Below are 27842 nucleotides of genomic sequence, written 5' to 3' on the forward strand. Positions count from 1 at the left end.
TGCACACTCTGCTAGAGAGTAAAAGATTCGTAGAGCCCTTTCAATTTTTGTTTTCACTTTGAGTTATGATAGTGTAAGGCTATAGGCCAGGAAAAGACAGTCCTTGCGAAATTTGCAAGATTTCTATCTTTATAGACAGATGTATTCTTTGAAGATACTATGAAATACACTATGTGGTCAAAAGTATCTGGACTCCTCCAAAAACATACATTTTTCATATTAGGTGCATTGGGCTGCCACCTACTGCCAGGTACTCCATATCAGTGACCTCAGTAGTCATTAGACATCATGAAAGAGCAGAATGGGGCACTCTTCAAAACTCACGGACTTCGAACATGGTCAGATGATTGGATGTCACTTGTGTCATACGCCTATAAGCGAGATGTCCACACTTCTAAACATCCGAAGTGTCACTGTTTCCGATGTCATAGTGAAGTGGAACCATGAAGGGACATGTGCAGCACAAAAGTGTACAGGTCGACCTCATCTGTTGCTTTACAGACTGCCAACAGTTGAAGAGGGTTCGTAATGTGTAATAGGCAGACATCTATCCAGACCATCACACATGAATTCCAAACTGCATCAGGATCCACTGCAAGTACTATGATAGTTAGGCAGGAAGTGAGAAAACTTTGATTTGATGGTCGAGTGGCTGCTCATAAGCCACACATCATGCCAGTAAATGCCAAATGATGCCTCACTTGGTGTAAGGAGTGTAAACATTGGACGATTGAACAGGGGAAAAATGTTATGTGGAGTGATGAATTACGGTACACAATAATGCGATCTGATGGCAGGGTGTGAGTATGGCGAATGCCCGGTGAAAGTAATCTGCCAGCACATGTAGTGACAACAGTAAAATTCAGAGGAAGTTGTGTTATGGTGTGGTCATGTTTTTCAAGGAGGGGGCTTGCATCCCTTGTTGTTTTGTGTGGCACTATCACAGCACAGGCCTACATTGAAGTTTTAAGCACCTTCTTGGTTCCCACTATTGAAGAGCAATTTGGGGATGGCGAATGCATCTTTCAACACGATCGAGCACCTGTTCATAATGCCTGTGGCGGAATGGTTACTCGACAATAACATCCCTGTAATGGACTGGCCTGCACAGTGTCCTGACCTGAATCCTATAGAACAACTTTGGGATGTTTTGGAACACTGACTTCGTGCCAGGCCTCACCGACCGACATCAATACCTCTCCTCAGTGCAGCACTGAGGAGAATGGGCTGCCATTCCCCAAGAAACCTTCCAGCATCTGACTGATTTACACCTGCGAGAGAGGAAGCTGTCATCAAGGCTAAGGGTGAGCCAACACCATATTGAATTCCAGCATTACCGATGGACGATGCCACGAACTTGTAAGTCATTTTCATCCAGGTGCCCAGGTACTTTTGATCACATAGTGTATCATCTTTTTTGTATCATTGTTGCTGTCTGGATTTTCACACCTCTGTTTTACCAATTGTGTTATCTTCTATGACGTATAGAAGGAATATATTGCAACAAGCCTCAAACCCAACACACAAAAAAGTCCAGACATTTACATACATTGTGCTTCACTTGCTTCTTGCATTTTCCCTCAATACACAAAGACCAGATTCTATCTTTTATGTGATGGAACTTTCATTTTCTTTCACTGTTCCTCTTATTATCACTGCCATATTTCTGTCTGGAGAACTGCTAACAAAAACACCAGAAATGAACAACTCTCATCTACAGACTCAAGTACACAAGCAAACTTCCAAGTGTTAATCATGGAAATCCATAATTCAAACTGTCCAAGCTCAATTCCAACTCTCCTAAGCTCAGTTTCTAACAACATGGTTCAATATCTGGATCCCTCCTTACATAATACTTAACCACCAGCAGCAGATGAAGCTCCTGGGAATATTTCACTCTTCAGTGATAGATTTGCAAGTCCTTTCAACAAAAAATATCACTGGCTGAGGAAAAATGAGTGTGTTGCAAAACATCACAACAGCTTCATGGAAGAATGCAAGTAGAACAACATTCTGGATTCAACTTCCAGTTGCAAAAGCTTGTGCTCTATATGTGGCTGTGGGCTGCGAAGTTTCATTATCAATACACGTTTGTATTACATGGAAAGTCATTTTAAACAGAAGTATACCGAATTTACAGAACCAAATGCTACTAGAAATTGTAGAAGAAATAATTCTCACTTATCAAATATCTTTATCTGGATACACACCAAGAATTTGGTCAACACTTAAATGATTATTACAATATTCAAAATGCCATTTACATTCAATATCAATGTTTACCTCATAATACGCACACAAATCACTCTTAGACACAATCACTCGTATAATATATGCTTGCTAGTTCTGAGAAAATCGTGTATTATCCCAGTGACAGATTTATACTGGAAGTTATTTCTTACACCATTTTGGTATGGCCTCCCAACACCTCACATTATTGTATTTCAGACATGTTTTGTGGAACATAATGATGTGAAGGTCAGGGCTTTTAACTGTAAAGTTTCTCTCTTTCCCTGGCCCTAACTTGTTTCCTACAGTCAAACAGTTCCTGAAATAAAACCAACAATTACCTGTGTGTGTTTCTCAAGAATATCTCTATATTTTATATGACTGTTCACTAACTGCATCTGATTAGCTCTGCTAGAACTCTTCCTGATCCCAAGAAGCCACAGTTAATTTTGTTTTATTTACAGAATGACTCAAAGATCTTTGCTTTCCACATGTCCTATGAAAATTTGGAAAAGTACTTACCCTTAAGCTCACAGCACATTCTTGCCGAAGTGACACAGGAATGTTCAATTTTGGGTTGTAAGCAACATCTAAAATACTAAAAAACTGGTCTTCACTGAGAACAACCCGAGATGCTGCCTTCCGTGTAAATAAATCTTTAGCGTACCCCATCACATAATTAGTGTAGTTGCGCATCTCAATAAAAGGCAACATAACACCTTTCCACACTGCAACAAAGAAACAAATTACAAAACACCAAATAATGCCAAGCCAAGGAGAGAATCAAAATGTCACATATTCTTGTTTTCTTAAGGGAAGTCTGAGATGGAATCCAGCAGTATGGAACAGGAGCTAACGAAATAGGATTGACTACTACTCAACACACACGTACATGTGTACATGTTTCGTCCCCCCCCCCCCCCCTCCCTACACACGGCCGCAACTGTCTCTGGGTGCTAATAAAGTCTTAGCGCCTGAAGACAACAGTAGCCGTGTGTATGAGTTATGCTTGTTCAAATGTGTATGTGCGCACACTCGTGCACAGGCATTTTATCTATATTTGACAAAGGATTTTGAATGTGCCTGTCTGCCACTCTATGCCTCCTGTACGTGACAAACAGCAACTTATTCCATTTCTTATTTTATCAGTTTACTTAAATTAATATACCGTTGTTTGTCTATTCATAGCAGACTGATCAAAGATTCTCTCTGAGGATGGCATGAAAGGGTGCTATTTGAGAATCTGATAATGCTTTCCATGAAGACAGACAAAGGCAGTTACTTATTACCACATTTCTCAGTGTTCCATCTAGTCAAGATAATACCCACTAAACGGCACAGGTTATAGAGCAACACACATTGCCACCCACCCCCATTTTTTCCCCTTGAAAAACTGAACTCCCATCCTACCTCGCCAAACAGACGGACATATCAATTTAATTAAAGGTTGAATAAAGTACCATATAATGAGTATTGACTACTCTCAAATGTACCTACAATCATGAAATTTCAAAACTATTTTGTGATTCACAGAGAAAATAACATGAAAATTCAGTCAAAAAAACTAATAAATTATGAGACAGAATTGCTGGTCTTTATGAGGCTAAATGTATAGTACCATCAATAGACAAATAAATGCACACCTATCCTAGCTCTCAAACGCAATAGTTCCTTCCTCGGGGAGGAAAGAGGGATAGTTATGGGATGGTTAAAAGGGACCCCAGGGTCCGAGTGAGACACCTGTTGTGAGGGTGAATGAATGCAAACCTGAAGGGAGAGATAATTATGTTCTCTTAATGTATTATTACAAAGCTCGGCTGAACAATATCTGACTATTTTACTACTGATTTCATCACAATTACTTGAACATTTATTTTGATGGTAGGGAAAACTTCTTTCAGAGGTGTATGTAGTAGTTGATTTTATCAGACTTGTTTTAGTACATTTAGTACAGGTTATCCGCTAAGGAGGAACTCACACCTAAACTCTAAATTCTTGCACAATGGACCTATGTTCTCTACCACTGGGATAAGGTACAAACTTGCATTTGAGAAGTTTGTGACCTAATAGCTGGCTCACACCACTTTCATAACTACTACTGAGCAACACGACTTACCTCCTAGTCCTACTTCCACTGAAACAATTATATTCCTACTAAAAGCCTGGTGAGGCTTGCTATGCCTACATTTACCTGAAACTCTTCCAAATCTGAGGCAGCGCGGTAACATAATTTTTTTGTGCCAATTACAAATTTGTAAGCTACTGTTCTCTATCCGCACCCCCTAATTCTTCCCACCATTTTCTGCTGTTCTTTACCCTTCTCTCACCTTATCATTTGCTGTCCCTTCCTGACCAGGTAAGCCTGCATTTTAAGCTTTCCATATCAATGAAAGCGAAACTTCATTTAATACATAAATTCCCTGTTTTGCAAACCATTGTCCCAATCAATTTCATGTTCCAAAAGCAGGATCATCAATGAAATCCAACATTTACCACTGAAAGCACCTTTACTACTACAGACAACAATGTACAGACAAAACAGAACTGCCTCCCAGACAGAGAGCAGTGCTATTCATACAAATCTGAATATTCCAGAATACGGAAACATTATGAACATAAAAAATTTCGAGAACCTAAATAACAAATATTTGTTGGTGATTGGATCTGAACTTGTGACCTGCAGCACACTAGCCAGCAAAGCTTACTGCTTCTCCACGCCAGGATGCATCTCAACCAATTCCGGATACATTTTTTTCTGCTCTAATGTTGTTAATTCAATTACATGGTTTGGGAAGAGTTTAACAGCTTCATGAAGTGGTGAAAATTACTGTTCACACATTTCTTGTTCAACTTGAGACAACAAAAAGAAGTTCTTACATGAATAAATCAAGTGAATATGGACAACAAAACATTTATTTGATGGATGTTTTTCTCTGCGAGCTAATAAATTATTTTATGAGATGTCTGACACCTGACTTTTTATGACAAAGAATGAAGCGACGTATTCGGTTGTTTCTTGCCTTTTTTTTTTTTTTTTTTGGCTCACAAGCCAATACTGGCATTGTGGGGCGACATCTTGGGCCATGTTCTGTGTGTCCGCCAGCAGTTCCACAAATAACATCTAGACGACAGCTAAATTTGTCACAAATTTTACACAATGTATCTGCTTTACAGAGGTTATGGCAGCTGTTAATCTGGTCATTTCTTTTATGTCACAAGGTAAAGGGGGGATGAACATGCTTTCCTTTACATATGCCCTCAAGGAAAAATTGCATGGGCACAATGTCTGGTGATTCTGGAGGCACAGAATGCTGGGCAGTGTCTCGAGCCCCTTGTGCCCTATACAGCACTGATGCAGAGTGCCACTGAGAAACTGACATATGTTGCTGTGCCAGTTTATAGACCAAATGACACCTGGACATTTGCCAGACAGTCATTCACGGCATTGGCAGCGCTCTGCTTGCACGGCGCGTAGACTTTTGTGAACTTCACTTAAACGTCTGCCGATTTCTTTCCACTGTGTCATCAGATGCGAGATCGACCTGGACTCTCACCTTTGCACATGCATCCTGTCTCTTTGGAGACACCAATGAGACATGTTTTAGGCTGCAGATGGATGAATGCCAAAACACTGATGTAAAGCACATTGGACTCAAATCGCTCGCTCACTCTCTTTGCAAACAGCAGCACACAAAATGCCTTCTGACTGCAAACTGAGAAGACACACTGACTGATGTCTAAAAAGGTTTTCTGAAACCATAGTCACACCCATTCAAACAACACACAGTTCCTTGCCGGCATGTCCCATGTTTCATAATTATTACCATCCAAAATCAGGTCATTCTTCTGAAACATCCTGTATATCATTGTAAGACAGACAGTTCAAGAGATATGCATGAAAAGTGCTACATCATGGATGAAGTTTTAAAAAATTTATCCTTTACTACTAAGACACTCCTACAGTCAAGCCAACTTAAGGAAATCCCTGAAACCAGGCAGTGATTTTGACAGCTTTCAACTGTGAACTGCAAACAGCTGCAGGCAAGAACTGTGGTCGTCTATAGAGCATTGATGAGGTGTTGCCATAGAAACATTTACAAAATTATCAACACCGCAATGGTGTTTTCACAAATACATGGAATGAAATTTTTCAATATTACACAGTTCATTTTTTTTTTTTTTTTTTTTTTTTTGTTTCTAATAGAAAACTGGTAAAATGAATGCACAGGCATTGCCGGGTTTGTCAGCTCATGTTACTGTAAACAGCTGAGAATGGCAGACCAAATAAACAACTAACTGGGCCACAGTCTGACAACCACTGCTAAAGCAATGGTTGCAACATGTCTAGTGTAGCCATAGAAAAAAATCAGTCTATTTCTTGAAAATCTTTCTTGAAATAATCACTTCTGGTTTTTGGTTCATCTTGGAATGCCCAAATAGCTGACTGCTGCTTCAGTTTTAGCTCATATGACTATATCAAATTTCTGTCTGAAAACAGTTACTATACGGTAAATTATTTTTTCAAGCAATTCATAATTTCATTTGTTTTACTAAATATCTTTGCAGAATTGTATGGAACTGTTCTGCTAGTTAGTTCATCTAAATATGTTTTAAAAAGGGCATTATTATGGAAAGAATGGACTGCTACTTACCATATAGAAGATATGTTGAGTCGCAGATAGGCATTACAAAAAGATTGTTAAACAAGCCTTGCCAGCCAGAGACTGTGGTCGTGTGTGTGTTAAAAGCATTTGTCTGAGCGTGTGTGTTATGTTGTCTATTTCAGATGAAGGTGTTTTTGGATAAAGCTTACTTGTTTGCCAGTCTTTTTGTTATGCCTATCTGTGATCCTACATCTTTGCTACAAGTTGAGTAACAATCTGTCCTTTTCTTATATTGTCATTATTTCATCGTGGATTTTCTACTGTTTCTTTTATGTTTAAAAATGTTATGCAATTAAAGTGTTGGAATCACTGTACTCACTTATTAAATTTTGCACAAAAACATCACTAAAGATAATGAATAAATCCATCTAACGCAAACAGCCAGATGTGGTGAAGAAGATACGACAGAAGAATAAAAAAGCTATGAACACTGGCAATGTAAATTCTGCTGCTCCACATAAAGCTCAAGGGGACAAGGCCACCACGAAGCTCCTGCCATTCTAGATAGAAAAACCTGATATTTGGTTTTTCCAAGCTGAAGCAGACATTCAAATCATCAGCACAACAACAGATATTATATAATTTAATTATTTAGTAGAGCAACTACAACCACACTTTGCTGAAAATATTTGGGATTTGTAGATCCTTTATTCCAGACCCATAAACTCAACATGGAAATCAATGAAATGGAATTTCAGCTGAGAGAAAATAAGATATGACAACATTCTCACAGTAGGAGCAGGAGACTCATTTTGGTGCAGACTGTAGGCCAGGAAAAATGTGGTCAGGCCTGTGAATGGCAGAATCAGGAAAAAAAAAAAAAAAAGCAGATACAATAGCAGCCAAATATTTTGGCACAGATGATGTTATAGGCTGCCATTATCACAAGTTTGTCAAAAAATTACAAGTGATAAGTGGATCGGGAGGGTGGGGGGGGGGGGGGGGGGGGGGGGACCCACCATGTAAAAACTGCTGACTATAAAATGTTTACTATGAATGGCTCTACATTTCCAAGCTAGGGCTGAATTTCATCTCAGATTAAAGCCTAGTTTTCTATGGACATTTATCATCGCAGATATTTCGAAAGCCATAGCAGAGCCATCAACTTTCTTCATAGTTTTCACCTTCTGGTTTATCTTAAGAACACATGACTGATTACAAAATTCAGTTGAAAGTGAAAAGATCTTGCAATCTTAAGAACAAATGATTGATTAAAAAATTCAGCTAAGGGTGAAAGGAAATGTAACATGTATGAGAGGGATAGTAAAAATTTTAACCATCACTTCAAAAAAATGAAGTTATGAATTTTTTTAGTTACATGGACCCAGCCCTGGTACATGCACCCCAGTACTATGGCACTCTGTTAGAACAGCCAAAACAAAGGGACTCAGGCCATTTGTAAAGTAGAATAATGTGGGGTAATTTGTTTTCGGCAGCATCAGAAATGATGCACCTGTGTCAGGCCAATCCAGATGACTTCTTGAACCTTCTGGGCTGGCACGACACAGCTGCAACATATCTCGGTTTCCTAAAACAAATTCCCGAACAATATCGCACTGTATTAATAGGCTGTGGCATTTTGCTTTAGCAACTCTAGTAGTCTGCCACAGAACTATGGTGTGGGGATTTCAAGTGTACTGTAGACATGTAACTCTAAACATACAAAAAGTTTATTACGTAACTACACTACTGGCCATTAAAATTGCTACACCACGAAGATGACTTACTGCGGATGCGAAATTTAACCGATAGGAAGAAGATGCTGTGATATGCAAATGTTTAGCTTTTCAGAGCATTCACACAAGGTTGGCGCTGGTAGCGACACCTACAACATGCTGACATGAGGAAAGTTTCCAACCGATTTCTCATACACAAACAGCAGTTGACCGGCGTTGCCTGGTGAAATGTTGTTGTGATGCCTCGTGTAAGGAGGAGAAATGCGTACCATCACATTTTCAACTTTGATAAAGATCGGATTGTAGCCTATCGCGATTGCGGTTTATTGTATCGCGACATTGCTGCTCGCGTTGGTCGAGATCCAATGACTGTTAGCAGCATATGGTATTGGTGGGTTCAGGAGGGTAATACGGAACGCCGTGCTGGATCCCAACGGGGTCTCATATCACTAGCAGTCGAGATGACAGGCATCTTATCCGCATGGCTGTAATGGATCGTGCAGCCATGTCTCAATCCCCGAGTCAACAGATGGGGACATTTGCAAGACAACAACCATCTGCACAAACAGTTCGATAACGTTTGCAGCAGCATGGACTATCAGCTCTGAGACCATGGCTGCGGTTACCCTTGACGCAGCATCACAGACAGGGGCGCCCTGCGATGGTGTAATCAACAACGAACCTGGGTGCACAAATGGCAAAACGTCATTTTTTTGGATGAATCCAGGTTCTATTTACAGCATCATGATGGTCACATCTGTGTTTGGCGACATCACGGTGAACACACATTGGAAGCGTGTATTCGTCATCGCCATACTGGCGTATCACCTGGCATGATGGTATGGGGTGCCATTGGTTACATGTCTCAGTCACCTCTTGTTCGCATTGACGGCACTTTGAACAGTGGACGTTGCATTTCAAATGTGTTACGACCCATGGCTCTACGATCCCTGTGAAACCCTACATTTCAGCAGGATAATGTACGACCGTATATTGCAGTCCTGTATGGGCCTTTCTGGATACAGAAAATGCTCGACTGCTGCCCTGGCCAGCACATTCTCCAGATCTCTCACCAACTGAAAACGTCTGGTCAATGGTGGCCGAGCAACTGGCTCGTCACAATATGCCAGTCACTACTCTTGATGAACTGTGGTATCGTGTTGAAGCTGCATGGGCAGCTGTACCTGTACACGCCATCCAAGCTCTGTTTGACTCAATGTCCAGGCGTATCAAGGCCGTTATTACAGCCAGAGGTGGTTGTTCTGGGTACTGATTTCTCAGGATCTATGCACCAAACTTTCATGAAAATGTAATCAGATGTCAGTTCTAGTATAATATATTTGTCCAATGAATATTCGTTTGTCATCTGCATTTCTTCCTGGTGTAGCAATTTTAATGGCCAGTAGTGTATATTTTTCAAGGTTATCACTGAACCTTTATGACTAAATATGACTGAAATAGTTAATTCCTTTCATGTCTCCTGTAAACTTTCTGAAATTACAAAGAACACTCCAGATATAATAAAACCCTGTGTTATGCTAAAAAATATTAAACATCATGTTAGGTATTACACCTCAGCATCTAGTGGTCCCCAGTTTTCTACATAGATTAGACCCACACAAATTTCAAATTGTGAAGCAAGAATTCCAGTAAATGTTAAACCATATTATTCATCTGTGCAAAGTGCTGTGGACCAGTCCTCTACATGTACTGTATCCCTAAATGAACCATATTTACATGATTACAAGGTGTTTTTTCACAAATTCGCCATTTGAAAAACACGAAGTCACCTTACATTCGCAGATTGAGTTATTGCTGCTGAGATAATAGTTTTTATGTTGGGCAATTCATTAGACGAAGGTTTTACATATCAAAGTAGGACTTCCTGCTATTTTAGCACTACAAGCTGTACTAAAAATGACACATTTTGCAGAGATCTTTAATGCAATATCACTGAAACTGTGTACTTTCGTAATACGAAAGTACAAATACGAAAATATTGAAGTATGGCATATGATAGCTTCCATAAACAATGAAACAACAATGGAAGCTCTGATTTGCTTCTGTCAGCCAGTCACAGAACAGCACACGTGATCTTATCAGCCAATCATATCACTGAACATTACGCAAGCAGCATGATTAAAATAAGGATGGCTAATGTCTCATCATGTAACCAATGAGAAAGTACTGAACAGAACTGGGAAGAAAAGGAGTTAGTGATATAACGTGACTAAAAGAAGGGATTGGTCGATAAAATACTTTCTGAGACATCAAGGGATCACAAATTTAATATTGGAGGGAAGTGTGGGGAGATAAAAATTGTAGAGGGAGACCAAGAGATGAATACAACAAGCAGGTTGAAAAGAATGTGGGTTGTGGCAGTTATTCAGAGTAGAAGAGGCTTGTAAAGAACAGAACAGAGTAGTGCAGAGAGCTGCATCACACTAGTCTTTGGACTGAAAACCACAACAACAACAACAACAACAACAGTAGTATCTCAAACTAATGGCATTTCAAACCTGTCTCTGCAACTACAAGAGAATTCATATTTTGTCTCCAAACACATTTTGTTTTATTGAAATAAGCACCATCAATGATCTATATTGAAAGATATTTACAATGTGGCTTGCTTTCTAGTCTGAAAAACAGTTTGTTACAAATGATGTTGATTTTATTGATGGTATTTTATGTCCAATTTTCACTCACATTAGGAAATGTCATCTGCTTTGACGTTTTTGAGGTATTCCTTTATCTGGCATTTTGATCCGGCCTAATTCCATAGTGTTTTGCAGAACTATATATCTCTTGCTGTAAAACACAACATATTGCAGCACCACATGCAATGTGGAAGTCGGCTGGAATCAGCAATGCCAAACAAAGCAAATCTCAAAAATGTGCAAGCGGAAGCTATTCCTTGATGTGAGCAAAAACTTCATATAAAATACTATAAGTAAAATCAATATCTTTTGTAACAAATTGTGTTTTGATTTAGAAAGCATGCTAAATTGTAAATATATTTCATTATAGACACCTGGCGATGTTTTATTTCAATAAAATGAAAAGCATTTAATGACAAAATATTCATTTTCTTGTAGTCACAAAGATGGATTTAAAATATCTTCAATATTTATGTATTAACTACAGACAATTTGGCCACACAAATGAAGTTAATGTCTCAGATTATTTATTATACAGTACTGTAAAAAGAAAAGCTATGTTTTCTCAAATTATACTTAGGTAGCTCTAGAGTAGCCTTTTAAGGTTCACCTGTGACGGTGAGTGGGTTCTTCATAAAGACCTTGCTTTCATACCAGGGGGAAAATTAAAGAAATCCTCAGTCTCCAAGCAGGGGCTTACTGCAAGAGGCCAAATCTAAAGTGAATCTACTATAAAAGGATTCAAAAACTACTGCATATGCAGTGTTCAGAAAGGAAGAAATTCCAATAGGTTTCTAAATATTGTGATACCAATGATGAAGCTGATTAAAAGTATCGATACTACAGAGACATAAACAAAAAGTACGTGCAAATAAAAATTAAGGCACTTTTCATTTATTTTATTTCTCCTTTCATTATCAAACTGTAGACAATCAATAAATTACATAAGTTCAGAATACATATAATGTTAACTATTTTGGTAGATGCTTTATGTCAATAAAACAGTTGGTACTTTTGATTAGTAACGTAAGTATAAAATTTTCCCAAGGAGCCTCTTTAAAAAAAAGTTCACCTTATACTTGAGTGAAGGCCGCAGCAGACAACCAGATGGCCACTGGTGTGCTTATGAAGATTATCACTGTCCAAACGATTGCCACCCCCTGGACCACAGTCCAATTCCATGAATGAGTGATGTTAATTTAACCCGTCATAATAAATAAGCATTTTCTAATATAAACCACTTAATAGGTTATTAACAATTCCCACTTGTGGGAGAAGGTAGCAGGGCTGCCACAAGTTCCCCAAGTGAGATTCCCTGATTTCCACACAAGTTTTAGCATTCTTCCCTGACAAATTTTGAGACCTTGAGGGATGTTAAGAAATAAGTTGACAATCTGCCTTTGTGGCTATAGTACAAGAAATAATAGTGTATATAATGAAATATCTAATAAAAAAACTTGCAAGCAGGTGGCATTTCCAGGTGTGAGCAAAAATTTAAGTGCTCACATCAAGATCTTTTGTAATGAAATGTTTTTAGATGGATTGGTTGGTTGGTTTGGGGAAGGAGACCAGACAGCGTGGTCATCGGTCTCATCGGATTAGGGAAGGATTAGGAAGGAAGTCGGCCGTGCCCTTTCAGAGGAACCATCCCGGCATTTGCCTGGAGTGATTTAGAGAAATCACGGAAAACCTAAATCAGGATGGCCGGACGCGGGTTTGAACCGTCGTCCTCCCGAATGCAAGTCCAGTGTCTAACCACTGCGCCACCCCGCTCGGTTTTTAGATGGAGACAACACGCCAAATGGCATATGCGTTCCATTAAGACCACTGATGTTATTTTATTTCAATAAAAGAAACACATTTGGTGACAAAAATATGCATTTCCTTGGAGTCACAAGACAGATATAAAATACCATCATTGATTTCAAAAATAACCTAAGAAAAAAGTAGGTCTCTTGAAAGAAGTGTCTAAGGTGGGGAAGAATTGTGTAAACCAACACTGTAGGTGACCATCAATAAGATGTTGGTTCTGCTATGTTCATTACAGCCAGTTAATACCCACTGTATTATGTCTATTATTCTACAGGTATTGTGCCATTTTTCTTTTGAGAAATATATGAGTACATAGCATACATAGTGCCAGCAACTGACACAATTTTTTCTTCTTCTTAATGTCCATACTTTCTAACATGTAGACTACTTTTGAAATACCAAAACGTACTATAACAAATAAAATGCCTATAAAACACCACACTATACAATGTACATGCAGTGAGACACTTGCAATTACTGAAATTCATCGTCCATCCTGGGTCCATGCATAAGCCATGAAAATCTGCTGCATTATGCCACACAGACCCGGCCTGCGGGCAGATTGGTGAGACTAGATCCGGTAGGCAGGGTCTGCTCATTAGTGGGAAACAAATGGCTTCCGATCGGCAGGCCGATCCATTACAGATACCCACAGAAACGGCCTGCAGTTTTGGCCCGTCATGGAAATCCACTCATATGGCCAGCTGTTCAAGAGCCACAGACAGCATGTTGATGAAATGAGAACGTGGTGATCAGTTTATGCAAGATACAACTTGTGCGAATACTCTGAGAATCAATAATAATGAGGATAGGTAGTAACTCACCAATAAAGGTGATTGCTGAGCCACAGACAGGCACTTGGAAAAGACAATCACACTCTCACAACAAAATTTTCAACCATAGCTTTTGTCAGAAAACAAGCGCACACACACACACATTCACACAATCACTCGGAGACAACTCATGCACACATGGCCACCACCTCCAGCCACTGCATCTACAGTTTCTGAGAATCAAATCCAAACAAACCACTGCTCACGCCTTCCTGCCTGTTGTCGGCAGCCGTTAGGCTAGTGGAAAGAACTGGTGGCAGTACTGATTGCAAGTTGAGGGGAGTGGTAGGAAGGGGAGAAGCAGTACGAATGAGGAAATATGGAGGTGGAGCACGTACGCAGCTGCACCCAGCCAGCAATGATGCATAGCATTTCAGTTAACAAAACATTTCATCTACTGAGACGAAAATGACATTTTCCAGTATTTTTTTTTTTTTTTTCCATAATTCCCTGATACTTCCCCGATTTCCCTGAAGTGTTTGAAATTCCCTGATTTCCAGAATCTGCAGCAACCGTGGATAAAACACAAAACAGTAATCACCATTCCTTTTGGCCTATATGAGTTTAATTTCATGCCATTTGGATTGAGGAATGCACCTGGCACGTATCAATGAAGTAATGCAAGGATTTGATTTCTATTTTGTCTTCACAGATTATATTCTAATTACATCTGGTTCAGAAAAAATAACATCCTGATAATTACGTTCCGAGAATTAATCTTGGGAAGTTGTTCAGCACTCAGAAAACAAGTTTCTTGATTCACACCATTACGTCAGAAAGAACCAAACCAGATGAGGAAAGAGTAATAACCATTTTACAGACACTTCATCCATAATATCAATGGTACGCAATGAAAACCTTGTAGCTCCATCTGTCTGAGACAACCTCATAACTCCAGTTATCAGTAACTCCGTGATCAAAAAGAGATTTGAAAGTGCATGGGTTTTTCTAATCTGTCAATAACTAGGCTTCTGCTATACAGTTACACATATAGAACTTTATCTATATCACTTTGTACTATTTTTCAAGAAATTGTTTTTGGTTCCGCTCTAGAATTTAACTAAGTGGAGTTATGAGGTTTTCATTGCCTACCATCGATATGTGAAATAATTGCATGCATATCCCAGCACTTTCAGCCGAATCACTCATCATGTTTAACTTCTATCACAGTCACCTAGAACATATGGTACAAAATGAATCTCTCCTCTCTGGAGGGGAATAACAAGACTGACAAAAGGAAAATTGACAGGACTCCAGAATCAAGAAAATAATTTGAAAAATGTAATGAAAATCTAGCCAAGGCTGCACTATAAGTAAGTTGATTTGTAAAACTTTGCTGCAAGAGCAACACTACAATGGAAATAGGATGAAATGTGGAAACCTGCTGGTTTCTTTTCAAAGAAGTTTTCTCTTGTCCAAAAGAATTACTCAACTTATAAAAAAGAACTTCTCTCAGTACATATTCAGCCATAAAATATTTCAAATATCTACTCGAAGGAAGGACATTTTATGTCTACACGGATCATGCTCATTAAATTTTGCATCAAACAGAAGAAGGAGAAGCCTTCACCATTCCAAATCTGTTGTCTCTAGTATATTTCTTAGTTCACAATCAAGTTGCATTGTGTTTGACGTATACAATATAGTGATTGACCATCTATCTAGGCTGGAAGAATTAGAGATGATGGAATATTACAAAATAGCTGTCACAGAAGAAAAGGTGAGGAACATCAATGTGTCTCAAGTCAAGTTGCAACACTGAACTAAAATTTACGCAGTTTAGTACCCCTGGTGGATTAACACTGTTGTGTGACAGGTCACTGAAACCGCTGATCCATATGTTCTCAAACAATATTAGTTCACAATGTTTAATATTACCACAAAATGGCTCATCAAAGTGCAAGACCTTCAGTAAAGTTAATATCATTCAAATTCCTCCATCCAAATTTAAATAAGGATTTTCAGCAATGGAATAAGGTACGTGCATCTAGCCAGGAGAGTGAAATTTCAAGTTATGCTAAATCAACAATTGGAGATTTCGCCATTGTCGATGAACATTTTAAAGTCTTACACACTGACCTAATGTATCCTTATTGTCCTCTGATGGAATTACTTACTGTTTTACAGGCAGATTCATCTTTGGATAGAAGTTATCCACCTCTGAAACACTGAAGCAGTTAAACCAGTGACAATAATTTTTAAGATCCTGGATGATCAAATTTGGGAAACCAAAACAGTTAATAACAATTTCAGTCTAGTATATCTCGAGCCTGCACAAATACCTGTAACTGTAAATCGACAACACTGAATGCCTGCCATGCACAAGCTAACGGAAAAATGTAAAAGTTAACTATATGCTGGTGAATGCCATACGAGACTACACTACAGCTAAATGGGATAGTACTCACAATTCTACTTGGCCTCCACTGTTTCTTCCAGAAAGAAAGTAGTTGCACAATAGCAGAAATGCTGTATGGTACTATACTGAAGGTGTTCAGAGATTTCATCCAGGAGCCTCATATCACAATGGATATTGGTCTTCAAACTTTCATCATCACACTGAAGAAAAGGATGACTCATTTCAAGCTGGCGGAGTATTCCCACAATCCAAAGAAACTCATTTAATCCACACAGATCTTAAGAGTACAAGCCATGTATTTGTTAAAATTGACAAGTAAAGAGTGGAATCACACAACCATATGAATAACCTTAGGAAATGAGTCAACATCTATCTACGTTCTTCACCATCAAGATTAAAGATTAAGATTTCTATTGATCAACTCAATAAAGCCTAATTTCTTCCTACTGATAGTGTATATGAGGAGTCAAAATAATATAATCAGCTGCCAACTACCCAGGATATGTACACTTTGCAAATGCCCCAGAAAGTTTCAATATCAGTACATATGGTGAAATCCCTTCCAAGTTAGCAGACATAATTGAGAGAGATCCACACTGAGGCGGGGGAGGAGAAGGAGGGGGAAGGGAGAGAAGGCTAAAAAGTTTTTTTTTTATGCAGTTCGTAATATTGATTATATCTTTTATTAAATATCTTTGCAAAATTGTATGAAATTGCTGTGGTGGTTAGCTCATCTATGAAATAAACAGCTGTAACTTATGTCACAAAATAAAAAGTTGTGCATGCAAATGGTGCTTTTGCCTTTTAATTTTTTTACAGATTGTTTGTAAACATAACAACCTTAGTGCTCTATGGATTTTGCATTACACTAAGTGTCACGAGTTCAGTTTCATACTAACTGCAACCAATTTTGACTGATCTTCACAAAATTCAATGCTGACAAAAGCACGACCATGAAGAAATTCTTCAAACCAACTGCAAAAAGTATTTTCTGAAGGTGATTCAATACCATAAGTTGAATGAAGCAATTTGATGCATTGTTGTAGAGTTTATGAAAAACATAAAAAATTGTCTAAGAAAAAGGTCTGTATGAAATTTGCATTTTCCCACAGCACTGTTTCTTTTAACATTTGCTTGTACAACTACTCAGCTGATCCAGTAAAACCTTCTAAGTTTTCAAGCCGAGTTACTTCAGATAAAATGCTTGAGCTTTTGACAGCTATCATCATCATCATCATTGGGAGTAAACAACTACTGGTTGTGGGGGTAGGTACAGTTTTCCATTTATACAAGCATGACAGCAGCACCTGAAACATCCCACAGGAGAACCCATGTTATGCATGCACGGGAAGGCAAGCTGGACAGCTCTTGGCAGCTCCAGCCGAGTGACATCAGTTGGCATGAAGTGCAAGTGCCGCATTTGTAACTGCCACTTCTATCTCCCTTCAAGCATCAAGTATCTGTCTTTCCTTCTTTTCAATGTCCAAAGCCCACCATCATGCCTCACTAAGTGTGTGTGCCCTGGTCTTAATTAAAAAAATTTGCAATTTATTCTGATCTCGACTGCCTCCTTCATAACAGTGTGCTGATATGTCAATGCATAAGCTGTGACCCACCTTTTCAAATTGTATCTTATGTCCATACTCTGGGAAATGTTCTGCCATGGATAACTTTTCAAGCTCTCTTTGCTTGATGCTAAATGGTCCTCCACTACCATAACTGTTTTACTAACAAGAGAAAGCTGCTAACAACAAAGAACTGTTTTCAGTTTTTTAAAATTTATATAATTCAAAGCATCCACAAAAAAGATCCTAGGTAATATCATTAGTCAAGAGAAGGTAAAGAATAAACTGTACAGCACAAATTGTGAAGTGGCAACTCATGTTAGATTTGTAGTGAATAATGCTTTTAAATTCCATGACAAATGGATCTGCGAACACCTGCTACTAGTCAATATCCATAACACATTCTGGATTTCTTCAAACTAATACTGACCTGATTAGTCTGTAGACAGAATGTGAGTTGGGTTTTTGAAAATTTTTCCTAGGAGGGGACGGGGGGTGGGGGGGGGGGGGAGGAGGGAACTATAATTCCCTGCCCCTCACTGGGTACATCCTTGGTCTTGGTCACAAATTAGTTGCTACTTATGCACACTAGTTAAAATTTAAATGAGTGCATTCATTTAATACAGCAAAAGAATAATTCATTAAGAAAAATTTAACATTACAACAACACAAGAAGGTTGCCCATCACATACATTCAGGAAGTGAAATGCTAAATGCTGTCAAAAGATGCATTTAATATTGGAAGTGACTATATCTAGCTTTTATAACTGTTAGTTCCTTCCTCAGAGAGGAAGAAGGGATGAGTGTAGAAGGCTATGAAGGTAGGGAGGAACAAACATAACTACGGTTGAGTGGAGCCTACCTGTTCTGAGAATGAGGTAGGCCCCTCTCAAACTGCACCTCCTTTCCAACCTCTCTTTCCTTCTTGAGAATGGAATCAACAATTCTGGAAGCTAAGTATAGTTTATCTTGATATTAAATGTTTCTGTTGGAAGCGCTTGGAATTTTACTTCCTGGAAATAAATATGACCACTCATTCTGTCTGAGTTATTTAATGTTATGATAGTAACCTACAGGACTAGGGACCTCAGACAAATTTTAAAAACTGACATGTCAATTATATGCATTTTCAACACAGATTTTTCAAAAATGAAATTAAAAGAAAAAGCAATGTCACCTTTCACGCCTGCTGCAAAATCCTTGATGCCCCCAAGCCCAATAGCCCACAAAATTGACAACCCAATGGACTGTCTGTTCTGATATGAATTCATTAGCTCCATTGCCTTTGGAATAGCTGTTACTGTCAACAAAGGGCTCTGGAATGCAAGCAATTGCAGAACTACTTTATACCCCAATCCTGATGATGTTCCTGCAAAATAAAAATTATTCTTATAATCAAGCAAGATCACTCACACGAGGCAACACACACACAATTACAAGCAAATAAAACCAGAAAGAGTAACGATATCTGTCTTGGACAAGGTAATTAATTTCTCAAAGAAGTGGAGAGTCACCATTTTTTTGGGCATCACTGCTTATAAACATTTGACATGGGAGGACCATATCAACAACATATGCTTAAAAAAAGGAGCTAGCAGCTTTTGTATGAGGAGGATGTCTAGGACAGTAAATACAGACATGCTGCTAACAATATACTATGGCCTAGACTATCACTTATTATATTGTTATGAAAGGTTAGTTTGCTACTCACCATAAAGATGACATGTTGAGTTGTAGGCAGACACAACAAAAAGACTGTTACACACAAAGTTTTCGGTCAAAGCCTTCTTCAGAAAAGAAACGAAAACATACATATATTCACACAAGCAGACATACCTCACACACATATATGCCCCCCCCCCTCCCCCACACACACGAGTGCACGCACGCGACCACTATCTTCGGATGCTCTGGCCAGACTGCAACTCTTGCACTGAGCAAAAGCAGCAGTCGAAAGTGGGGCACAGAAGGGTGAGTATGGGTAGGAGGAGAGAAGAGTGCTGCCTGGCGGAGTGTGCAGGGACTAGGAGACAGGACAAGGCTGCCAAAGGCAACATTGAGAGGCTGTGGAACAGGTAGCAGACAAAGAGAAGAGCAGAGAGGGGAAAAAGACTGGTGGATATGTTGGCAGAGAACAGCACACAATCAGGCTGAGGAGACATGAATTGGGATGAGGTTAGAGGACACAGAGGGGACGGAAACTGTTGGGTAGAGGGTGCGAGTACGCTGAGGCCTGGATAATTTCAGTAGCAGAGCATGTATTATAAGGATAACTTCTATATCTGTGCACTTCAGAAAAGCTGTGTTGGAGAGGAGGATCTAGATGGCCCGGCTTGTGAAGCAGCCATTAAAATCAAGCATGTTATTAATAGTTGCTTCACAACCTGGCCCATCTGCATCCTCCCCTCCTCTACCAGCTTTCATGAACTGCACAACTGGGAGTTTAAGTTATATCACATTCTCTGCTACCAAAATTATCCCAACCTCAACCTCTGATAGCCTATTGTTCCCACACTCTCCACCCAACAGATTCTGTCCCCATTGTCCTATAACCTCCTTCCAATTCAAGTCCCCTTTACCCTCATTGTGCACTGCTCTCTGCCAACACACCCACAAGTCGCTTGCTCTCTCCACTCCCAATGCCCCCCCCCCTTTCCCCTCAAAGCCTCCCAATGCTGCCCCTGGCAGACTTGTCCTGCCACCTTCCAGTCCCTGCATTTCCCACAACTGCTCTTTTTTTTCCACCATCCATACTCTACTATTCCTCCCACTGCCTGCCCCACTCCTGACTGCTGCTTCTGTTCAACAGAAGAGATGCAATCTTGCCAGAGTGGCCACAGATCACAGTCGTGTGTGTGAGGTGTGCCTGCTGGTGTGCGTGTGTGCCTGTGTGTGTGTGTGTGTGTGTGTGTGTGTGTGTGTGTGTGTGTGTGCGCGCGTGTTTTTCTTTCTTTTCTGAAGAAGGCTTTGGCCGAAAGCTTAGTGTGTAACAGTATTTTCACTGAGACTGTGCATCTCGACGTGCCACCTCAGTAGGTGAGTAGCGATCTATCCTTTCATGATTGTTGACGTTCCAACCTAGACTTTCCTCTTATTGTATTGGATTATAATCTAAGGAAATGCAGCACATATGCATACACATAATTTAGTGAAGCTTCAGAAGAAGGCTATTAGATGTATTGCAAATTTGATCCCAAGACAATCCAGCAGATTGTGAGATAACAGCCCAGAAAACAAAGACCAAAAGAGATCAGACATGGTAAATAATTCATGTAGTGGCAAAATTTTACACAGTGGTAAGAAAAAGGCATGACTGGAGGGCAGTGAGTGTGGGGCTATGTTTTAACACCACACTGGCACTTTTTTCTTGACTTATTCGTAAACTGCAGTCTCTAGTGAAAATATACCAACACAAAATTAAACTACCATACATTACATTTCCTACAAAAAAGGTCATATTAATTTTTTCTCTAGGACCAATAGTTTGTGTGGCGAGAGAGAGAGAGAGAGAGAGAGAGAGAGAGAGAGAGAGAGAGAACACTGAAAATATTGCACACTGTGTATGCACTGTAGTTTGGGTGGTTCTCCTAGGCCAATTTGTGAGAGTTTCCCCAACTTTATGTACCACAAGTGTCCTGTATAAAAATTGTTTGTCTTTCTACACCTCTGTGCTACTTGTAAAAATTACGGTTTACACCATGAATAGCCGAGAAGAATACTGACACTGAACAGTAGAGATGAACTCATTCAAACAGGAAATGACAACATCTGTATATCCACAAACCAGGAACAATAAATATATGATGTATGCATCTTCTAGTTACAGAAGAATGACCCTCGCACTGCTGGTTGCTTGCTTGCTCTTTTTTGTTTGTTCCAGCTGACTTGGACAGACATGGTGCTCCATGCAAAGCTGCCTGAGCACAAGATAGTGAAGATTACAGAGTGCATGGTTTATGTTGCAAAAGTGATATGTTGAAAGTGTATAACTGAAGGGGTCAGATAGATATAAGCAAAAGCCACATTTTTTCGAAATTGAGTTTTTCATATTGTGACATTCTTAACCATGCCGTTTTCATGTTCTGTTACAAAAGTTCCATCTATTTGCAACAGATGGTGTGGCATTCTATACTTTGCCATCTGTAAATATTTCCAGAATATACACAGTCACAAGCAACACCAAAACGGCTGACAGCTCGAGAGTGTGAGAAGCTTCAATGCATATTCAACAACTATTTGTAAGTGACACTAGTGGAAACGAGGAGCCTGATCCTTTCGATACTGACATTGATACATCTCGGCATCCATCAAACTACATTTCTCTTAACTTTATTCACACATCTGATCGCCGTCTTTTCTGTTAATGAGAAAGCTTCATGGGCATATTTCAGTGGCTGTTTAATACTGTAATAATTTAGTTTTAATGACAACAGACTTATAAAAATGTTTCTCTCACAAATTTCATTTAGGCGGTCTGTAATTTTCTGCGTGGCATATGGCTACATCTTACAAAAGCTCTGGGACTATTTTGCTCTTCATATTGCAGTTTGAAACATGTAGAGTAGCTGAATAATCACCTTAGAAATCAAAATCTTCAAGAAAAAGAAAGTGAAGAACTGGATGGAAAAAATGAAAACTAAATAATGCTGGTCAGCAGTATGTGTCTTCCACAAACAACACTTTTCAGGCAGCCTCTACACCGAGCCCATGTACTTGCTGGAATATGCTCTATACTAAACTCGTTGGGGGAGAAGAAAACCTTTTTCATTCATTTTAGAGACATAGGAAACCTTGAATACTTACCCAATGAGCTGCAAAAAGTAGGTACCAAAAGGTTGGAGGTTTGTTTCAATTGTCTAAGTACAAAGGGGCTAATGTCTTATAAATTTATTTTATTTTGTTCTGTTGACTTGTACTTCCTTTAGTAGCTATCCTAAAAAGAATACAAAGAATACATCATCTAATGCTGATACATTTTCATATAACACGTAGGTATTTGGAATGGAAGTCATGATTTGCAAGGAAGCTTTTCTAAAAGTTCATCTCTTACAGAAACATGCAAGAGGGAAATGGAATTTACAATAGCAAATAAAGCTGGTTTTTGCAGTTCCACAGTTTAAATCTATGTGCTGTAAGTTCCCATTTGCACCAAATAACATATTGTTGAAATATTTGTGTTAGAAACCACAATATAAATTCTAATGCCTTTTTCTTTCAGGTGAACATGGAAACTATCCACATAAATTTCGTGATAGACCTGTACAAGACATCACAAATTTTATCACTGCCATATCAAAATATAACAATCACTACAGCAGTCAACAGAGTCCCAACAAGACGAATTTGGAATGTGATCTCTCAATTACATTCTTATTTTGGGACAGACACTCGGAATACCGCAAAGAAAAGAATGTTCCTACTGTTTCCGAAAGCACATTCAGAAAAATTTTTGTATCTGAGTACAACATAGGCTTCAAACTGCCAAAAAGCAACACTTTTTCAGTGACATATTTCTAATGACAATGAATTACTCAGAATTATGTGCAGCAGAAGTTACTGTATGAAATGCAGCTCAGAAAGGACAACACTGGGCAAAATATGACTGTGGCTTTAACTGATATGGGTAAAGAGAATCCAAAAGAGCACCATGTAACAGCAGTGGACATGCAACAAATGTTCTCCATACTTAAACTAACAGTTGCTCCAGCAGTTGACAAGGCAATACGGACATATAACTACAGTACAGCTGTAAAGCAACATAGATGGAGGAAGGAGTTCAAATGAAGATGGGAGCTACTCAATAAAATACTTGACTGTAACTTACCCTCAAACAAAACATCTCCACTTAATTACAGATAAATGCAATAGAAGCAGAAAGAGTTGGGCCTTTATTGCTTTGGAGAGGTTCACCTATTGCTGCTAAAAGATTTGAATCTGCCCAGCATTACTTCCCTGTAGTAGATCACACTAGACTCCCTTGCAATCGTGATTTTGGTCACGTTGAAGTGTATGCAAGAAACAGATATCCAACAGCACACACCAGACGAATGGGCAAAAGAATTCAAAATATTTCATTGTCACCTAAATGGAAAGAGAAGGCTTCAGTAGTCTGGATAACCTTAAGAGATCAACCTCAAAACCTACCTTCCTCACATCTGGAGATCTCAAATTAAGTTTGTGTCTGAAGATTGTTTCAAGCTAAGTGGGAAGAAAGGAACAAAAAGAAAGGAAGGCATATTGAGCCAGACCCATTTCAGCTGCCAGTAAATATAGAAAGCCACTTCTGATTAACCTGTCTCTAATGGCATACATACTTTCACCAAATCAACACTTGTGTCAGCCATGATTGGAAAAAATGCGAACAGTGATGAGATAAAGGAATTTCCTTGTTTTATCTATTGCAATGTAAAACAAATTATAAGACTGGATGATCTGTTATGTATAGAAAAATGTGTAAAATTTATAAACACTGGTCACTGTTTAATGCAGTTCAAAATAAATCATTAAAAATTCGTATTTTGTGTTCTAAACTATTTTCTGGGGCTACAATCATAATCCACTATTGACTATGTCTTGATCAGAATGAATCAGTGAATATTCTAAAATACCAGAAATCATCACATTGGCAGATACAGAGGCTCTGAAGAGTACATTTCAGGACTTCCCATTCAGTTTCTTTCGGTACATCAAAGGTCTTTTAGGCCATACATCAACTAGCATTGTCTTACAGAGGTACTATCCATTTCAAAAGCTGCCTCTGCACAAGTTTGTGATGGCCTATTTAAGATACAGCAAAGTGTTTATTTCTGGCATTAAGGATTCCATCTCATTGCAGTCAATTAAAAACAAATAAAAAAGAGCTGCTACTTCATGCACTTATATTTATAAGAAAAATTGAAGTTGTGACACTACTAAGTCTAATCATATGCCACAAACTTTGTGATGAAATCTGCTCTTAGCTCAATGTACTACAGAAGTTGGCCCAAAAAAAAAAAAAAAAAAAAAAAAAAAAAAAGAAAAAGAAAAAAAAAAAAAAAAACACCAGTTCCACAACCTTATGATTCCAACAGATGCTTGGGTACCTTTGTTTGCAAGTATTGTCATCATCAAGTTTCTTCTGAATCATGTGATGCACTCCTGCGTTGCATATCATGAGTTCAGTAGCAGTTTCATGTGTTGTGACCCAATTATTTCTGATGAACTGGGTCACAACACCTGCAACTGCAGGATTGAAGAGTGAACCTTCATGAACAATAAAAACTCTTAAACAGTACCACATAGCATTGGATAACTTAATACTACATAACATGTGAAACACTGTTCTTTAAAAACCTTCTCCGTCCTGTGATAAATTTCTGAAGCATGATTGCATTCTGCAAGTGAATCTTCACAATAGCTGCATGAATTAGGATAGATTAAGGACATTGATAGCTTAGTCTGCTTTTATATTTACATACTTTTAAACATGCCTGACTGCCACTCAATGCCTCCTCTAAGTAATGAGCAGTAATCTATCGTAATTCATGCTCTTACCCCTTCATTGGTTCTCCACTGTTTGATTTAATGAAAACAGTTTGTGATTATCTATAGCAGTAACTTAGGCAAAACTGTTCACTTCATGTGAACCACTGACTAAAATATAAGTCACCTATTGGCTACAATGTTATCCCAGTAAAATTAGGTACAATGCCACTACAGCAAAACTCATTTCCATTTGGATTTGCCTAGTATTGATGTTAATACTGAAATTATTGCATAAGTACCTTTTGTCATATCATTTGCCATTGACGTCAGACACCATTCATAGTATGACTGAATAACTCCTTCCCCAGCATCTTTGATGGCTCTTCTTAGTAGTTCACGAACCTCCCCTGACAGCAAGCTCAGAGGGTATTCGTTTGGTTTTCCTTGGAATACTGGACTGTGCTCCACACATAGCTTGCTGTTGCAGTAAATAGCAATTCCTTTAAGCCATACTAATGGTGCTTCTGCAAATCTTGCTTGCCCAATCTTTATTTCAGAATCTAATTCATCAGCTTTAATCTAAAACAGATATCATATCCTTCAAATACTCAATGTCAACAAGAATGCAACTGTCAAATTCATCTTCATAATTTCATGGACTCAGATGCAACTCTTTGCTAGCAAATTTCATAAAATAAGTAGAGGTCATTCATCAAACAACAAAGATGTAGTATTAAGAAACATTCCAACAATTGCAAAATTCACTTTGTCCTTCATGATAGTAACATAATACATAGATTCCTAGATCACTGTTTGATGTAGTCAAGAGTGAGCTTGTACAAGAATGGTTCCTCGAAGATCAAAACACTGTACAAGAATAGCTCTTCGAAGATTCAAAACAATCATTCTCGCAAGACACAAGTGAAGAAGGTAACAGGTATCTATTAGTGTTCCTACTGTATGGTGGGCTGCTCATCACAGATCGCCAGGATTCTGAAAACTACAATATGATGCCTTTATTTCACTGACAATGCTGAAATCTGTCCAAGACCAGTAAGGACTATGTATTCCAAGCATTTACAGCATTCAGTGAAAGTGTGGTTGCCACTACATTGGCTAAGCTCAACACTGTATTTCTGATTGCTTTGTGCTAGATAAATCTGCTGTTGAAGAACATGGTATCATCAAGTACACATAGAGGGCATATTAAAAAAAATGTTATTTGTCTATATCAATGTCTTCCCCTTCAAAACAAGAACTTTTTCCAGTCCCCAAAATACTTCTGGAACTCGACAGTTGGTACAGCTTTTAGTTCTCTCAGTTGTTCATTTTTAATCTCAACTAGCCTTGTAAAACAATGGCACTTTATGCTTTCTTTATAAGTAATGATGTGTGAGCAGGTGCATTATCATTGTGCAAATGGCAGAAAATGTTTTGTCACAAACTTGGGCTTTTATTTATTCATTTTTCAGATGGTTTCAAGCAAATGGTTCTGAAATTTTAAGCATTACCTCTTACTGATCATTCAACTTGTGGCAATATGCCATTAAAATTGGATAACTTTGTGAGTATAAACTTCACTTTTGACTGCACTTGTCGATCTTTTTTCAGTCCTCGTGATCCAGAATGCTTCCACTGGTACAACTAACCCTTAGTTCAATGCCAGATCTGTAAAGTAATGTTTCATCACTTGTTACATGATTCTGCATTGTTGTGAACTTCATCTAGTGACTTCTGAACACTCAATGATTTGTTGTTGAGAAGTGAGTATGTTAGCTTATAGGATTGCTAGCCCTCATTGTCATGTACTTTTTAATCTGTTTACTGATGTATAAGTGTGTTGTGTGTGTCTTTGCACTATAACATTTCTGCTACTGATTCTCTGTTCTAAGTGCAGTGCAATACACCTCCTCAGAGAAGGTATCAGGAGCAAGATTAACTAGGATGGACAGTGTTGCCAGATGTTCATGTGTCATACTTTTCAGCAGTGTTGTATAGTGTGGTCATGGGTTTTTCTTTTTTAGAAGTGAAATATTACAAAATATCATATTCTATTATACCATTGTTTTCCTTTTGACATTGTAATATCTTTGTGGAAGACTAAGCCAGTGAATCCACTGGACTCACATTTGGAAGGAGAGGGCTTTGTGCACTGTCTGCCCATCCTGACTTGGGTTTTCCATGGTTTCTCAAAGCTGCTAAAGTAGATACTAGGATGGTTCCATTGATTAGGTCATGGCCAACTTCCTACCCTATCTTTGCCTGATCCTATCCCCTACGTTTAATATTTGTATTTATTATTTTTGTATTGCATATGACACGTCAAATACTGTTGTACTCAATGGTCCAAGGACAAATGAATGAATAAATAAATAAACTTGCATTCGCCAGTTTTTGTTTGAAATTAGTTCCAGAATAATTTTTGCTGTCATACATCCCACAGCCAAAATGTCATGACAAAATAATGTAATTGGATAGATAAAAAATCTACTCACCAAGCAGTGGTAGAACACACACAAAAGAATGTTACAATTAGCCAAGCTTTCGGAGCCAGTAGCTCCTCCTTCAGCCAGAAGGGTTGAA

General features: G+C 38.6%; 1 protein-coding gene across 1 annotated transcript in view; it reads right to left on the reverse strand.

Annotated features, from left to right (window-relative positions):
• Positions 1-27842, reverse strand: part of LOC126187408 (transmembrane protein 214-B) — a 139203-nt gene that overhangs the window by 102695 nt on the left and 8666 nt on the right. Inside the window, exons 3-5 of the mRNA XM_049928475.1 lie at positions 25559-25838; positions 18973-19164; positions 2752-2957 (exon numbers count right to left, since the gene is read on the reverse strand). Coding sequence (XP_049784432.1) covers positions 2752-2957; positions 18973-19164; positions 25559-25838 — 678 coding nt within the window. The remainder of the gene's footprint in view (positions 1-2751; positions 2958-18972; positions 19165-25558; positions 25839-27842) is intronic.

The sequence above is a fragment of the Schistocerca cancellata genome, chromosome 5 (genome assembly GCF_023864275.1).
Source record: "Schistocerca cancellata isolate TAMUIC-IGC-003103 chromosome 5, iqSchCanc2.1, whole genome shotgun sequence".
Taxonomy (NCBI): Eukaryota; Metazoa; Arthropoda; class Insecta; order Orthoptera; family Acrididae; genus Schistocerca; species Schistocerca cancellata.